The sequence below is a fragment of the Strix uralensis genome, chromosome 4 (assembly GCF_047716275.1).
Source record: "Strix uralensis isolate ZFMK-TIS-50842 chromosome 4, bStrUra1, whole genome shotgun sequence".
NCBI lineage: Eukaryota > Metazoa > Chordata > Aves > Strigiformes > Strigidae > Strix > Strix uralensis.
The window spans coordinates 89817980-89834720 of record NC_133975.1 but is presented as its reverse complement, the minus strand read 5'-3'; the positions used below and the strand labels follow the sequence as shown (position 1 = coordinate 89834720).

The window sequence follows — 16741 nt, the reverse complement described above, 5'->3', positions numbered from 1 at the left end:
TATCTAGACTTAGGAATGTATCCCATGACATGGAATGTATTTGTTTGTCATCATATTTGAAACCAGAGCAAAGTTTCACAGTTCTGTTATATTTACGTTCTCCTGCCATGTTTGCATACCTCTGTAATAAATTCCTTCACGTTTACTATTCAGTAGGCCTGGAGCATGCTACCTCTTTGCTATCATAACCCAGCAACTAACTACTAGGCTAGAGCCAAAACGATGCAAAATCACTGATAAAACCACACAGAAATGGAATACACATACACTCACCCTCATAGAGGTTTCTCCACCGTGGGGCTGTTGCAGCCTGAAGACTTGAGCAACCATGTGTTCTGAGGAGGGGTGCAACAGGATACGTCGGGACGCCAGTCCCACCATTACATATCTGCCCATTGGAGACAGGCTCACAGAAATGGCATTAGGGCCTATGAAGAGAAGAGGGGTTATTTCTCTCACAGGTTGACATCCTTCCCTATGCTTCATCCTCACGGCTTCTTCATTCCCTCTCAGCATTCCCATAACACATAAGCTCATTCTTATAGGGGTACAGAAGAATAAGGAGACCTGCACAAGTACAAATTTTGTGAGATATTTCCTTGCTGCAAGCGTCCTCCCACTAAGACAATGAAGTTCTTTAAGGAATAAAAAGCTATCTCTTAGCAGCTCCCCCATAACAGCAACTTACATGTCCAGACCATACCACAAGCTTCTCCCTAAGCGGTATTATATTTATGGGTGGTTGAAAGGCCAATAAAATATTTCCTGTTACTACAATCACTGATGTTCAGATTATTGCATTTCTCCCTCAGCACTGAGTTCTGAGGTAACTTCTCACACCCCCACCCACCCTGACTTCTTGCTGCATGCTTACCAAATCGCTTTGTGTAAAGCATCTCGCCCAAGTTGTGGGGTGCCAGAGAATACACAGCCAGTATTCCTTCATCAGGGAAGCCTCTCTGACTGCTGGGAATGAAGGCTGCCAGCAGCTGCCCATCAGCAGAGATATCACAGCTAGCATCATTGTAAATCTTGCAGTTTTGAACAAGCACGTTCACAGAGGCTGCAAAGAGGAAAGAAAGGAACAGTTATTAAAGCACTCGGGTTCAACAGAGAATAAAGATTTAATCCTAATGTTAGAGACCGGACAGTACATGCAAAAGGCACTCAAGACATTTAGTTTCCTCTACAAGTTTATAAAACGTTAATACCCTGATTAATGTAATACTTGCTCCAAAAGGGAGATAAGACACTGCAATGAGCCCAGGAAATGAAATCTACTCACCTCCTGGAGCCTTCAGCCAAGAAATAGTGGCAATCGCAATTTATCAAACCCCTCCTTTGTTGAGCATTATACCATCCTTTGCAAAGGACAGCACAGTTTAAACAAGTCTCAAATCGTGACTCTGACAAACTCCAGCAGTGGTATCATTAGAAACAGTACACCTTAATTCATTTCCCCTTCTCTTGTGCAGCCCCTAGATCCAGCTCCCCTTATCTCCCATAAACAGGAGATGAGAGAAAAATTCCTCCCTGCAGATACAGATGTTCATTTCTGACAGCTGATTTTTACACCAGTCTTGGATAAAGCCTGTGAGAAAGGGCAGAGACTTCTCCAGCCAGTCGTCCATTTAATTACTCCAGTATTTGAGACACTCATGCAATCAGTGAAGTAACTGTTCAGTAGGCAGGGTAGCGAGCAGCAATTCACATAAGTTTTAGTTTAATTTCTGCTGGCAAGTTGCTGGGTGACCTCATACAAATCTTTTCCCCTCCGTGCCTTGCATATGCAGACTACAAGCTCTTTGGGCTACTGAATCTTACCATGCACTTGTGCCATTCCTGGCACTGTGAGGTTCCAAGGCCTTTTAACATTGTCATCACCAACAGTTCAATGATGGCTTGATAAGACAAGGCTGGAGTTATGTTCGCTCCCTCAGCCTAACCTAAATGTGCTCCAGTTTTTCACTAAAACTACTGCAATTATTCCAGGAGGTTTGGAGCTGAAACCACATACACTATTTTGAAGATGGGGAAATTTCAGATTCCAGTATTTTCAAACTCAAGGGGATAGAAATATAAAAAAAATAGAAAGAAAGCCCACATTTGCAACACAGAAACTTTGCATGCTAGAAGACTGAACACTCCATCTCATATGCTTGAACCTATATAGCATGTGGAGCACTATGCCAACTTCTACAGTCCAGAAATTCTCTTATAAACTGTCAGACCATGCGCAGCCCAGCATTGGCTTTGATTTGTTCAGCTAAAATTGCAGATGAGTTTATGAATGCACTTCTCATCCTTGATTCCTTATTAGTTTAACAAAAGAACAGTGCCAAGAATGCTTTGTGCATACTTATGAAAGTTTGAACTTCCAAATCAAATTAAGGCTGTAACTCAATGCTTTAACAAACTGGTACTGCTGCCAGAAGAAACAACCCCTGGCCTTTGTTTCCAACACTTCTGTGGAAAGAAAGCTACATCAGTGAACTGATATGGCTGAGAAATTACTGACTGTTGTCTAGGTCAGTTTTTAGCCAGAACAGTTTCCCAGCCTGGTATGCCACATGGCCACACAGACACTTGCAGCAGTACGAAAATAAGTCATGACAGGGGACCAGACAGGACACTTCTTCTTCCAGCATCACTGATTTAAAGCAGTCAATGAATCTCATCTTTAGTTTTTCCGGTCTCATCTCGAAGACATTTTTCCTGGAAACTGCTTTCCTATATGGTTGAGTATCAACTTCTACTGTTCCATTTAAGAAACTCTGATGAAAAAGACGAGAAGGATAAAAAGTGGACTATGTAATTACATTCTGTACCAAACCACCTACACCTGTACTCTAAATTTATTCAACCATTTCAGTCTCGAAGCTGCTAAAACCAGTAATTTTCAGCCTAGTATAAACAAAAAGGTGCTGAACAGAAAAAGGTAAATAAAGGTAGTCACTGTCAGTGTTGTAATAACAGAATCTAAAATACACATGGCCCTTCAAAGAACAGACAGTCCAAAAGATGACAAAATTCCCTGAGTACTTAGTCTGAAGCTAGTTGAACAGAAAGACAACAGAACAAAGATTAAAGACTACATTATCTAATTTTTTAAAAGGTAGAATTAAAATTTTCCCTTTTATTTTTATATCTAGGCTTCACTCAAGTACTCATTATGTCATCACAAGAGAAGATGGGCATCAACACAAGAACTGCAGTATGTGCTGTGAACTAGCTAAACGATACATGACAACAGGTTGCACTATTGTAATCCCTGTCAAACTGGGAGGATTCCTGCAGAGTTCTTCAGTGACTCATTTCAAAAGTGGTCCTATTTATTAGCTTTATCAATGGGCTCAGCACACAGTGGAGCTGGTTGATGAATTCTGTTGATAAAGTTGGGTAATTTCATTAACAGAGCATGCTCAGACCATACAGTGAACTGAAGTACACAGAGCCATAACAGAAGTGAAATGAAAGAATTCTAGAGTGTGTTAACATTTATAAATTTCTGCTTTGCCTAGGAGCTTCTCAGCTGGAAACAAGAGAGAATCAACTTTGATGATCATAGGAAAGACTAAGCCATCCAGCTGGCATTAACAGTGAGAGATGGCCATCCTAAACTGCACTACGGAGCCCACTTACAAAAGAAGTATCAGTACTAGTTTACAATCTTGTGCTAGGACCACATGCAGGATACTGGGCACAGTTCTGGTCAGCCATGTTCAAGAAAAATTAAACCCTTAATGGTAACAAGTCCAGCAAAGAGCTAGGAAGATGACTGGGGAAAATGAAACAGGTATTTTATGTTAAAAAAAAGATTGCAAGGAAATGAGATTGCATTTACAAAAAATACCAGAAGGTAAGTGCCAGAAAAACATCGGTTCCCATCACAATTAACGTTGACAGGTGAATATGTGGGTAAAAGCAGCCTTTAAATTTGGAAATTAGAAGATTTCTACCAGAATAGCAAGATTCTATAACAGTCTTTCAACAGAAGTGAAAGGGACAAAATTCAACCAATACTAAGACAGAATAAGAGGAACTACAGGATGTGCCTAAGACAGTAAGGAGCTAGACTCAGTGGCTAAGGGGGTCCTTTCTCACCAATTCCTTTGTAGTTGTACTCTAATCAGCAGTGATCTAAAAAACTGGAAAAAAAAAAAGGGGGGGGGGGGGGGGGGATGGGAACTTATTGGATAGGTGAACATTGGGAGTCTCACAGCCAAATCTGAGTTAACTACTTAAAAGAGAGCCAAGCCAGAAGGCCAGCAACAGAGCAAATCTACACATTACACAGGGAGAGCATTTGCCAGAGATACAACTATGACGCATGCCCCCACCACCATCCCTGCAAAAAACTTTGACTATTAGAAGAGAAAAATACAGTCTGGTCCCTTTCTTTGGGGTCTAAGAACTGTTCTCTCTCATTCCTATTCTGCTAGATATCTAAGTTTTTGTCCTCCATCTCTGGGCTCAGGATGCAGTTTCCACGAGGTAGCCACAGTTTCTCTACAATGTTAACCACTGTGATTTGATGCTCAATATTGGAAGTAGCAAGATTGCATATTTGCTTCATCAGACCAAAGGTATGGGTGTCATTTAGCGCAGGGACCCTTCTGTACTGATGAACTCCTGGTGCTTTTCAAAGAAGTGCAAGAAGTTTTGGAGGGGACAGAAAGGGATTTCTCTGGGCACAGGTGATGTTTCTTCCTTGTTCCTGTAACTACTGAAAATCACAGTCTATAGAATCCATGTCTCTTCTCAGCTTTTGAAGTTTGGTTTTTAATCTAATGCAACCTTGGATGTTCATAAGAAAAGAATCCCATATCTTTATTTTTCTAAGGTAAGAAATGCTTGTATTTCTGTTGTACCACTTACAGATTCAGGGACATTGCCATGTCTTGTACACATCCTCACAGTTCCATGGCTAATTTTTTCCCTTCCAGGTCTCTAATCCTCCTAATCATCTAGCATTTGCTATATGTCTTTTTAAATGCTGGGCTTCAATTACAAGTAACCATGAGTCTAGCTATCATATACATGTTCACTCATTTTCTATCTACATGGTTTCTCCTTTTTTTTTTTTTCCCCACCTGCCCCTCCTTCAGTACAGCACAGAGGTTTTTGGTGAGCAGTCCACAATGATGGCCAACATGACTGCATGTCTCACTCTTTTTAGTTTGTTGCATACGGTAAATGCCTCTTGGCAAAACAGATTATGAACTCCCCCACTAAAAGTGAACTATCTTTCCCCCTTGATGTGTGTCTGGAACATAAAACATCACAGATGCAAGTTGGGCCAAACAAGAAAGAGCGCCCTTTATTTCAGTCTTTCAACATCTGATTCACACTGGCATTATGGTTCTTTGCTCCTCTCTCATTTACAAAGGATGAGGGACTCAGGTAGCACTTACACCTAGAACCAAGGGAGCCTGCTGTGCCAGCAGAAAGTCTAAATGTGAGACGTGGAGATCTCAGGAACAGCATCTAAGAGATTCCCAAGACATAGGGAAGATGAAGATACCCATGCATTTGACAAAGCCAGAGGCTATTTGATTTCTTTGAGCCTGAAGCCTGATCTATGAAAACGAAGCTAATACGGAAGATTTTAGGGGAAAAAATTGCTATTTTCAGAAAACAAGGCTGCCCTTTCATCTCTTGTTTTCTTTTGTTGTTAATCCAGCCACCGAGCTGACAGAACAGATCAAAAGAAACATCAGAGAACAAATTAATCAAGCTGCTGTGCCAACTTGGAGTGCTTACACCTACAGCATAATTACGCTTGAAGGGGAAGGCCTGGAACGCTGGCAGCAACAGCACTGTTTGCCAAAGGAAAATAGTGCTGGGTGCACATCCGCTCCTAGCCACCCTTAAAGATGACACTCTCCTAACAGCTGCTCCTATTTATACATTGTTTAGCATGGGGGTTTTTTGCCTTTTCTTCTTTTAAGTTCTTCTGCATCCCACTGTGGATCAGTAAGTATTGATCAAATCACCTTCCTCAAGTCCTAGCCAGTGTTAGAACAGGACAAATTCCTGACATGTGACTAGATTTGGAAGAACTAGACTAGTTCAGCCACAACGGCTAGAAAATGAAATAACGAACAGCGAGTAGAATGAGAGAAACTACATTTAAAATACATAAACAAGAGATAAAACCTTCAAATATTTTACCTGTGGAAAGGTTATATTCTACACTATTCACTGATTCAATACTTACCCATCAGCTACAGGAAATTTTAAGGATATGCAACACTTACTAAAAGAATATTAAATAAGTGCCAGAGATAGCGTTGTCTCTGCTGCCAAATAAATTCCCCACCCCAACGCTGATACGACTGACAATTACAGTTTAAGACCGGGTCATGTTCATTTCAGAGTTATTAAAAGCCAAAACTGGCAAAAGGAGAGAAGAAATCTGAAGCCATCTTTTTCCATTTTGCAATTAATAAAGACAGGGCAGAGACTAAAATCCCACGAGTCCCTGCAAAGCCATTTCCCCAAGACTGCTGGAGTCCTCTTTCATGCTCTTGCTGGACTGAGCATTAGCGAGGTGGCTGCTGCAGAGCCAAGTCCCGAGCCCAGGGCTCTGAAAGGTGCTGGGGCCCAGCCACTGAGATCACAGGACTGTGCTAATCACGCTGCTGTCACTTGCTCAGATGCGTCCGCTTTGGTGCAAAACATCCTACTTCCAAACCATCTTCTCTTTGTTTAATTGTAACAGGAAGAAGAGCTGCTTGGAGATGGAGGTCGGACACAGAGTCATTTCTTTGATGGAGAGTGGAGCTGGCAGACAGTCCCAAACTTCAGCTGCATCATTTCATCTGCCTGAACTCCCAACCCACTTGTGGCTCAGCTCACTCCCAGGAAGTGCAGTAGTCCCCTCTGTATAAGTGGACTCTCTCACATAACCACCACTGATTTATAGGAAACGATGGGAAAAAAAAAGGAGCTCTTGAGGTCACATGCTTTACTGGGAAAATAGTTTATTTCCAAGATCATGAAGAGTCAGAAAAAAACTCCTCCAACCCACCACTCTACTGTTACATCTTTAGCTTCAAAATATCTCTACAAATCTGTGCACCTTGGCAAACTTGCAGCTTGCCTTTGTTCTGTGCCTAGGCAAGCTTGGCAAATACCTGTTTTAGGATGAGCACAGCTGCTACTTCTTCATACATTCCCTACTTGACCTTGGCAGAGGGAGATATGGCTAACAATCTAGAAATGCCAGGGTTGGGCTCAGCATGTAAAAATGAAGAGGCAGAGTAAAATGGAACATTTCCAAATGGTAATAAATCAAGATGGACAAGCCAAGTACTATGAAGCACAAAGTGGGGAGTCAGAAGGGCTAGGGATGGGCTCATAGCAGGAACCATGCCTACAAGAAGGGCACAATGACAACAGAAACTGTAGCCCAATTTCCAGCTAATTGAAAGCTGTTTCAGAATGGAAGTGTCCTCGTAGGGGAGAGGGAGAAGATTGAAATACTGATGTCTTGAGGAACAGATGGTTATTTTCCATGGGATTCCATAAATGATAAACAAACATCTTATGCTTTTTTTTTTTTTAAAAAAATCAGCAGCCTTCTCAACAGCCAAATGAGGCCAAAAAAAAAAAAGCTATTAGCAGCTGTAGCACTCTTCAAATACTTCACAAGCGTGCAGAGAAGACCTAAAGAATTTAAGTCAGCAGCAAGATGCTTCCCTCTCTGACATCATCTTTATTCTGTTCCAGAGTCTGGCTGGGCCACGGAAAGTATTGCCACCACATGGCAAAACTGTGCCTTGAGCACTGATCCTCAGCCAACAACTTTACACTAGTACCAAAAGGTTTGGTGCATAACAAGACATGTCAAAGCACTGGCACACAAGTTAAACACAATATTCTACTTCCAAGATGACACTGTGTGCTCCTTCCCAAGAGACAGAATGGTTCTCAAGAATATAAAGTGTCTTCCTCCTTTACAATGTCGAGGGCTACTGTCTAGAAGCAAGGTTTTTATTTCCCACCAGTCTATAAACATCACACCACAATATTCTATACAATAAGAGGGAGATGACACAGAAACACCAAATACTTTATCTGTAGGAATAACACAGTAAGAAAGCTTTTTGTAATGGTGGCTTTCCCCTAGCTCCCCCAATTTCCCAGGGATTGGGAGGTAAATGGCCCCATACAGGTTGCCCAGAGAAGTTGTGGATGCCCCATCCATGGAAGTGTTAAAGGACAGACTGGACAGAGCTTTGAGCAACCTGATCTATTGAAAGATGTCCCTGCCCATAGTGTGGAGGGTGGACTAGATGATCTTAAAAGTTCCCTTCCAAACAATTCTATGATTCCATGATTTCAATTTCCCACGTCTCTGGTGCTACGGTGTCACTACACGTGCTCCTTTTGTGGGTTCTTTAAGCAACAGGACAATACCCCATAGAGATCTCTATTGTCAGATATGTCATTTCTAGAATTGTAGAACAAACAGGGCTGGGACTGGGAGAAACTTTTTCTTATTTCAATGGCTACCTGTGAAAGCAGAAGTCTTTCTGAAAACAGAATCCCTCTTCTCCCTGAAAAAGTCAGTCCCTTAAAGCAGAACCCAGTCTGTTTTTGTTGAGAAGTCAAGCAATGAATTGCACAGAGATGGTCTAAGCTAAAAATCACTGCACAAAGAAACATTCATGAATATCTACCTCCTATCTTCATTGCAGGCTGCCACAAACATTTCTGCAGCTGTGCAGCAAGCTATATCAGGATACCACTCTGGGTTAAAAATAGCCTTTCTAGTCAAGTTAGTTTTAGCCCTGAAAAAGTCATTCCTTGATCAGCTGACCACAAGCATCAAGTATGCTTGTGCCTGCATAAGGAAGTCTCTTCCAGTGAGAGGGCTAGCTTATGCCTTAGAACACATGTAAAACTATGGTCTAGTTTTCACAAATGGAAGGAAAAAATAAGTAAATAAAGTCAGCAATATTGCTCATACTCTTGAGGCAGAAGCAGCTTTCACCTGAGATATGGGACGAATCAGTGCTTCTGCAAATGGCTAGAAGTTACACCTACTTCCCCTGGCTTGCAACACTGTGGCAAGCAACAGACGAGGGCCCTGATTGCCAGAATGTAGTGTGGCACCTAAAGCCACACTAATGTCAGTAACTTGGAGAATTCAGACCCAATTCATTACCAGGTTCTAATGTAAAGGTATAAAGAAAATATCCCTCTAGAAACTTATCAGGAAAAGAATGAGGAGATGGGATACAGAATTCTAAAGAGGATTGTATATTCCCATGAGAATGCTCACAAAAAAGCCCCATTTATGCATGGACTTGCTGAGAGCAAGAATATCACAGAAGTTGGACAGAGCAGGAACAGCTCTGCATGCTTTTAGTCAACTTTCCAAGAGGCTAAGCATTTTACAGTTCCCAACAAGACAGTCAAGTAATTCAAGGCCTGCAATGTACAGCTACCTTTGGAAGATCCTATAGCTTATGGTAGCTCTGGTTGGTATAGACTTAAGTACTGATGTCCTTTCCAGCTTACCATTACTGATTTCAGGCAGATCAAATTTAGTGAAGTCCCACCACTGGAGCCGGTAGGTGGTATTGGCAATGTTGCTGGCCACAGCTGACTGTCCGTCCCCAATCACAGCACCTACAGAAAAGGGGGAAATAATTAGCAATTTAACTTCCAGAAGATTATCCAGAAAAGAGCTGGGGAGACAAAACCATAGAAAACCTTTCAAAATCCAATACACAAAACTCTATATTCTCAAAGAAACCTTATTTACAGAAATGGCAACACCTCCTAAATAAGCCACAGAGCACAGGAAATTAACAGGAAAGCACCTCCCTGCAACACATTTCTGAAAGAAAAGAAAGTTGATGAGAGATAAGACTTGTCCAGACTCAAGGCAGAAATCCTAATCAATTCATTTGGTGCAAATGCATTCTACTTACTGGTACTAGTGAAGCTGTTTTTTCACAGACCCGAAGTTTTCTAGTAGAGCTATGAAGGCAGACCAGAATACATACTAAGGAAAAGCATTGCCCTGGCAAATCTCTCACATTTGTGGACATAATCCTTGCTACTACTGTAAACTCCACTCTGAAGTTACAGGTAGCCTACAATATTTGCCACACAGTAAGGACTGTAACAAAATATTAGCAAGGGGAACCCACGAGCTGGCCCTTTGCTGCCCTGGGTGCCCCAACCTACAGCAGGCAGGAGCTGCCCTGACTCCAGGCAAATGACATGACCCTTGCAAACCACCCAAGGATTTGGGCAACAGCCTAAGGCAGAAGGCTAAGCAGAATACTTCAAAAACCAGAACAAAGAATATAATTTTTCAGGCAGAAAGGAACTGCCACTGGCAACTCAAGTTGGCATACATTTGAGGAAGCTCAGAAGCATTAAATGCAATCCCTAGGGAGACAAGTGGATAGAAGAAACAGTTCTCCCATATTAGTACTAGAGTCAAAAATCTCATGCTATTTGCAGTCTCTAAGGCCTTCATATACATGCAGCCCTTGTACTACACACACATATTGGAACACAGAGAAACTCAGGGTAATAGAATTTGATAAGGGAGAGCAAAAACAAGATCATCCCCAAGCACAAATGAGGAAAAGCACAGCCTCTAGAGTCTACGCAGTCTGGATTTCAGCATCTCCACACTGTCTCCGGTGGGAAGAACACAGAAAAGTCAGTGGCTTCACTCTCCCTGAAGGGCTAGCTCAGGACTCTGCTGCACCAGCAGCAATAGTGGAAGAGACATCACTTTGACAACTCTATCCAGTACACAGCTGCCTGTGCAGAGAGCTAAAAGCTTCCTAACTGCTAGTAAATGAAAGTGGTATGGAGGAAGATGAGGAGACTAGGGTGGCCAGATTTTTACTTTTCTTATAAAAAAATCCCAGCAGAACACTCTGGCTTGTAAAAAAAATGGCCTGAAAACACCCACACTAACAGGGTTTAGGTTTTCTCTGCAAAGTAAAGAACAAGGTGGGCAGGGCAAATTAAGGAAGCAAATTCTAGACCAGTGCTAATAGAGAAAGACATCAAGAAGGCTGCTGCTAGTCCTCTCTATCGATAAGCCATCTCGAGTCGTGATTTTTGGTTCTGGAAAAAGCTCAGAAATATGCCATGAGCAAGACTTCTGAGCAGACAGCTTTACACTGTGTACTCAGCCGTGCCAGACCTCCAGCAATCGACAAACCTCCACCGTGCATCTGCTCAGTCTCTGTATCTGCCTCTCAGACACGCACCTATCACTTGGAGAGCAGAATTAAGACCACTGGTCTTACATATGCCCAAGGCCTTGTTCTCCATATCCCCCAAAACAAAGGGCTCCTCTGAAGAAAAGATATGCACTGGAGAAAGCAGATTCAATGCATTAATGAAATTACATTTTGCAACCAGAAGTCGAAGAAGGACAATTAAATTTTATGTTGCTTCATCTGTAAAAGTCTCCTCACTGCCAGCCTGAGTTCAGTTCACAAGAGCAGCTCTTCTGCTGTTTTGCCTCCAGCCACCAGGTGGAGAACAGAAAACCAGTTTCTGTACAAATTTCAAGCAGTGGGACTTGCTGCAGGGAAATAGTAATTAGCATTACCAACTAGGTAGCAACTGCCTTATAGGACTGAGTCAGACAAGGAAAACACTCTGCAAAGACAGGCAACAGAAGTACTACTCAGGGTGCATAATTCCAGAACATTGATCTCATTACAGATGAACATTAAAGTCATCACCTGTTTTGCAATGAGAACAACCTTTGTAGGCATAGCAAGTAATATATAAACTGGAGAGTAACATACCCAAGGAGAGTAATCGTGCACTCCCTTTGCCTCACAGAAGTCTAGCAACACCACTAACTGCTCCACCAACAGCAAGTTCGTTTGGCTCATACAGCTGTTGCACCTACTGCTACAAGTACCATAAAAAAAGCTGTTGGCAAATGGTTTTGAATTTTTTTCTGTAAAGATTCTGGTCTTCTCATCCCTTTCCCCAGAACCTTCAGGTCAGTTATGGTGTTCATTTAAACCTCGCATCCCCTTCACCTCCAAAGGCAGTCACATGCTGCACGGAGAAGCTCACAATGGAAAAAAACAGTACCTCCCCACCTACCAAACAGCCCTGCACAAATTTTAGAGCCAGCAAAAGCCATCAACTAATACTAATGCTTCAGGTAACAGATACCTTTATCAAAAACATTAGGACACAGGGAACAAGGTTCGTAGAGTGCAAGGTTCACATTCAGAAGGATTTGATCCATTTCTCAAAGGCTCCAAAGCTATGTGCCTAACAATCCATGACCTCATGTTTTAATTAAGTAGTTACCTCTACTTGTACTAATTGAGAAGCGTAATTATTAAATTGTATCTAGCTACATATAACTAAGTGGAATAACATCTGTATCACAAGTCCTGCCAGAAGCCTCCCACATGCATGCATGCACCGTCCTACAGTAAAGATGACTAAAAACATGCAAACATTTCAGACCTTCAATTTAGGGATGAAAATACCTACACACACACACATACCACACCACCCCCCCCACCCCCGTACACAACTATGCTATCCTAACCTTTGTTGTTCACTTTTCCATTGGTCGATAGAAAAGATTTGAGACCATGGGTGGAAAACTTAAGAAAATTCAAGTCCTCACTACAGAGCTTTTGTTCACTGTGCAGTATGAAAACTCCTTCTCAGCTGGCTTTGCCCAGTCAGGGTTTCAGCCCCGGTTAGAGCAGAAGGTGCTGTTGCCTCTTAAGTACTACTGTAACCTGGAGGCAAACAACACACTTCAGCTTCTTAAATGTGGGCAGCAGCAGACCAGCTCTTGCAAGCAGCAGCTCCCACCAAGCACTAGGACAATCTGTCCTGATTCCTGGGTCTTCCACTGTTCGATGGGATCACAAGTGACTGCAGTGGGTACTTGAGGGTCTTGGGCTTGTCATCCCCATGAACAGAAAGACCTTTTACTGCAGAGATGATGTAGATTTTAAAATGCTGAAATCCAAAGCAAAGGCCAATTGAAATGCAGTGAACGTAGGTTTGATTGGCAGCTTTCCTGCGTCTGTCTATCACTGCGTAATAAATACTGGGTGATGGCAGAAATGAAGATAAATGCTTTCAGCAGCCCCCCCTTCTCCCCCCACCACCCCGATCTCCATCCACCCCCACTCAGCACATGACAAGAGAGTTTAAAGAGTAGGGGGGAAAAAAGTCTTAACAAAGACTTAAAAAAACCACCTCTAATCTTTTCTTATAGGCCACCTACACGTTAACAGATATTTATCCATCAGACTCAATCCCCTCAGAGGGTCCAACTCATCTTGGCATGTGGAGAAATGAACCTTTGCCAGTCAGCTATTGCTCATTTATGAATCAAGCCATGCAAGCCAATGTTTGAGTTTAGACTGAAAGGGAAAAAAGCCATGCAAAACCACTCTCCATGGCACTCCAGCACGCCCTCAGTGAAGACCAGGATACTTCCAGACTACCATCAGACCCTCAGAGGAAGAGCTAATACTCTATAGCCTCACAGGCATTGGGGTACAAGTTTCAAGAACATGGACCATCTACATACTATGGGAATTGCTTTCCCATGTATTTAACAGAAACCAGAGCTCAATTGTTTCTCTAGACTAGATTCTTTACCCTTAAATTTTTAGTATCTGGCAGGTCCCCTCATAGTAAGAGAAAAATTTAAGATGCTTAAAGATAAGCTTGAGGAAGCTGGAGAGGTCCCTGAGCTAATCTGTGACTCAATTTGAGGCAGTGATTAGGCCCTGGTATAAAATTCCTCCTAGATTAGTACTTGCATCTTTAAGCATGAGTACCTTTGAAAAGTAATTACCTCTTTATGAGCCTGTTTGTAACTGTAGCTAATGATACTGAGGTTATCCTACACTTACAGAAAGGATCTATCACAGCTGATGTGTTTTACATTCACTAGTTCTAGATTTACTATAATCAAGGCTCCAAGAAGCCCAAAACATAGGACAAATCTACTTGATAAACCAAGGATAAAACTCTTTGCTGCAAGAATACACCAAATTCTCTCAACCAGTTCTGAAGCAATTTGAATTCAGCTGAAATGCGATTACTGATCTCTAAAGCCTAGTGGAGATATAACAGGTTTCTGCACATCTCCGACCCTAAAGTATTTTATGGGGCAGCCTGGTTTTGGGGACTACCTTTGATCACACTAAATATATTAAATCCTAAATATGAATTTGACAAGTCCGAGCAAATCTCTGTTGCAGGCTACCACTAAGACACTACCTTTGAAGTGGTCGAGCTAACTATCTAAAACTGGGCTAATGCTGTAGAAACAGTATGCATAGCAACCTGGTATTTTCAAGGATTTATTTTGCTTGATTTTCAATGCACCAGCAAGCTGTAAATAGGATGTGGGCAAAACGATTTTCATGAATGGATGCACAAAATGTTATTAAGGGTAGTTCGGCATATGTTGGGCACTGAAGGAATCTTAGATTTGATGTTAACCAAGGAAGCCTCAAAGAAATCTATGCTCTCTGAAGGCCGAACCCTTCAAAAAGCCATTATTTTTCCTTTACCCCAATGCAATTTCACATTCATGCTCATTCCAATTGCAAAATTTCTTTTTAAAAGGGGCAATGCTTAGCATGCCAAGTTCCGCAGTCCTATCAGCTACCGGAATTTGAGTAGTCCTCAGCTGCAGGTAGTGAAGATGACCATCCTAATAGGACCTCAGTCAAGTGCCCAAGGGCTTCACTTAAATTGTGAACAATGCAAGCATCATATAGGAAAGGGAATTTTCCAGCCACAAGTTTCAGACTTCAAAAGGAAATCCATCTATTTGCAAGAAACACAAACAATAAAAGAACAGATGCCCTGCCCAACGACTCCATCCTCAGTACAGTCATGATGGCTACTTGACATATTACCTTCCTGACTTTAGAGATCTTCCTTTGTCTGATCACAATTTGTCTGATAACAATTAATAGAGAAATGCATTTGGGAAGCTTTGTCTTTGATGGTAAGGTCCAGTTTTCCCTCAGGGAAACTAGGAGAAGCTAAGGTCCTTTTCAAATGCTTTCCCCTCTTATCTGAATTGTTTGCACTTCACCAAGCAAGCTGATAATTCTTCTCCTTAAGGAAGAGAATTCCTGCTTCTCTGCTGTTATTCACCCCATAGAGATGCCCCTGCTCATGTCACCCTGCTGCACATGGAAGTTGGAAAAATCAGATATGAAACAGCATGGTGAGTTTCCAGAACCAGCAAGAGTTAAGCCAGCAATATCCACATAGAACCTCTCAGAGAAGGAAAACCTTTTACTCTCCTTGGTAACAAATAAGGTATCTTATCATAACTTTTGCATATACACATTGGAGCAAGCAAATGTCACTGTTTAGGAAGTCCTCATCCTACTCAGGGTGACCAATAAGGAACGAGCAGCTTCATTTCCTTGCTGTAGCTACCTCAACGCTCTCAGCGACTGTTAGTGACAGATCGTGGCCTAAGACTCCAACTTGCCAAGAATTTTCTGCAACCGTCCAATATCAGATTATGCACTGTTGAACAGACAAAACCCCAATCAAACAAGTTGGAAAGAATTCCTTCTTTCTAACTCCTAAATCTCTACCAATCATCACCTCAAGTACTGCCTTGCAACAATGAAAGTCTGACAGGATTTAAAATAATTTTTGTACTCTATTTTTCATCTGTAAGATCCACAATCTCTCATGCCATAAAAAAAAGGGTAAAGAAAAATACCATCTGAACCGTGGGCATGAAATGTCTTATGCTTCACCTTAGCGATGAGTGGAAAGCAACATAACTGCTCAACAACTGCTGGAAAGGAAAAGGGCTGAATGAGATGAGTGAGAGTCTGACTCTGGCACTTGAACACAAAGCAATAGTTGCATCCTGTTATTGACACATAATTATTTAGCTTAGGCTTCAGAGGATACTTTGTTTGCAAACTTTAAAAGTTTGTTCTTGCAGGGTAGTAAGTATAATTCACCAGAGAACTGAAGCCTCAAATCCTGCTTGCAAAAGAAGCAGAGCTGCAAGTCTTAGTGGTGCTCTTACATTTGTACAACTCAAATGAAGCTGATAAGTGCTATTTTCTTCTTTATAAGAAAACCTTTACAAACAGGGACTGTTTAGGCTCTGCTGTTTGTTTTCTCATTTGTCATTTATGATGGTTTTAGCTGCAGTGGATGGGAAGGTCCGTGGGAAGGCTCCACTATATTGATTGTTTCACACTATGTAACAGCACACATGCACACGCATTTTAAACAGCAAAACGCCATTTGTTTAGGGACTACTGTGAGACTCCTGGAATTCTGATACTGGGTACTGTACTGGAATGGTGTGCAAAGAGATGGAGGTGCTCCATGAAGCACGCAGGTGGAAATAAATGTTATCAGGCTAGACAGTCAAGAGAAATCTTCCTGCAAATAGAGATGCTGTATCATTAAAAGATCTTGACAGGAAAAGGTTATGGAAACAGAAAGGAACATCAGTTACCGTTGGCTAAAACAACTCACAAGTTATTTGAGAAGTGGGTGGGCAAAGAAGCTTTCTCTTTTCTCATTTGGGCCTCTTACTGGGAAGGGGAGTCAAGGCTGGAGCCTTCCAATCAGCCAACTGCCGAAGCTGTTAAAGGAAGTTTCTGCAGACGTTGTGCTTGTTTTGAGACCATTTCTTTATTTCCATGTGACAGCAGCATGTGTTAAAAGCATGCCTCATACTACC

The 16741-nt window shown here is 41.9% G+C and overlaps 1 protein-coding gene across 5 annotated transcripts in view; it reads right to left on the bottom strand.

Annotated features, from left to right (window-relative positions):
* AMBRA1 (autophagy and beclin 1 regulator 1) overlaps positions 1 to 16741 on the bottom strand; it is a 136206-nt gene that overhangs the window by 43071 nt on the left and 76394 nt on the right. For all 5 annotated transcript variants that reach the window (XM_074867744.1, XM_074867742.1, XM_074867743.1 and 2 more), the window contains 3 exons: positions 9532 to 9642; positions 875 to 1063; positions 274 to 428 (listed from right to left, as the gene is read on the bottom strand). In XM_074867744.1, the coding sequence (XP_074723845.1) occupies positions 274 to 428; positions 875 to 1063; positions 9532 to 9642 (455 nt within the window). The remainder of the gene's footprint in view (positions 1 to 273; positions 429 to 874; positions 1064 to 9531; positions 9643 to 16741) is intronic.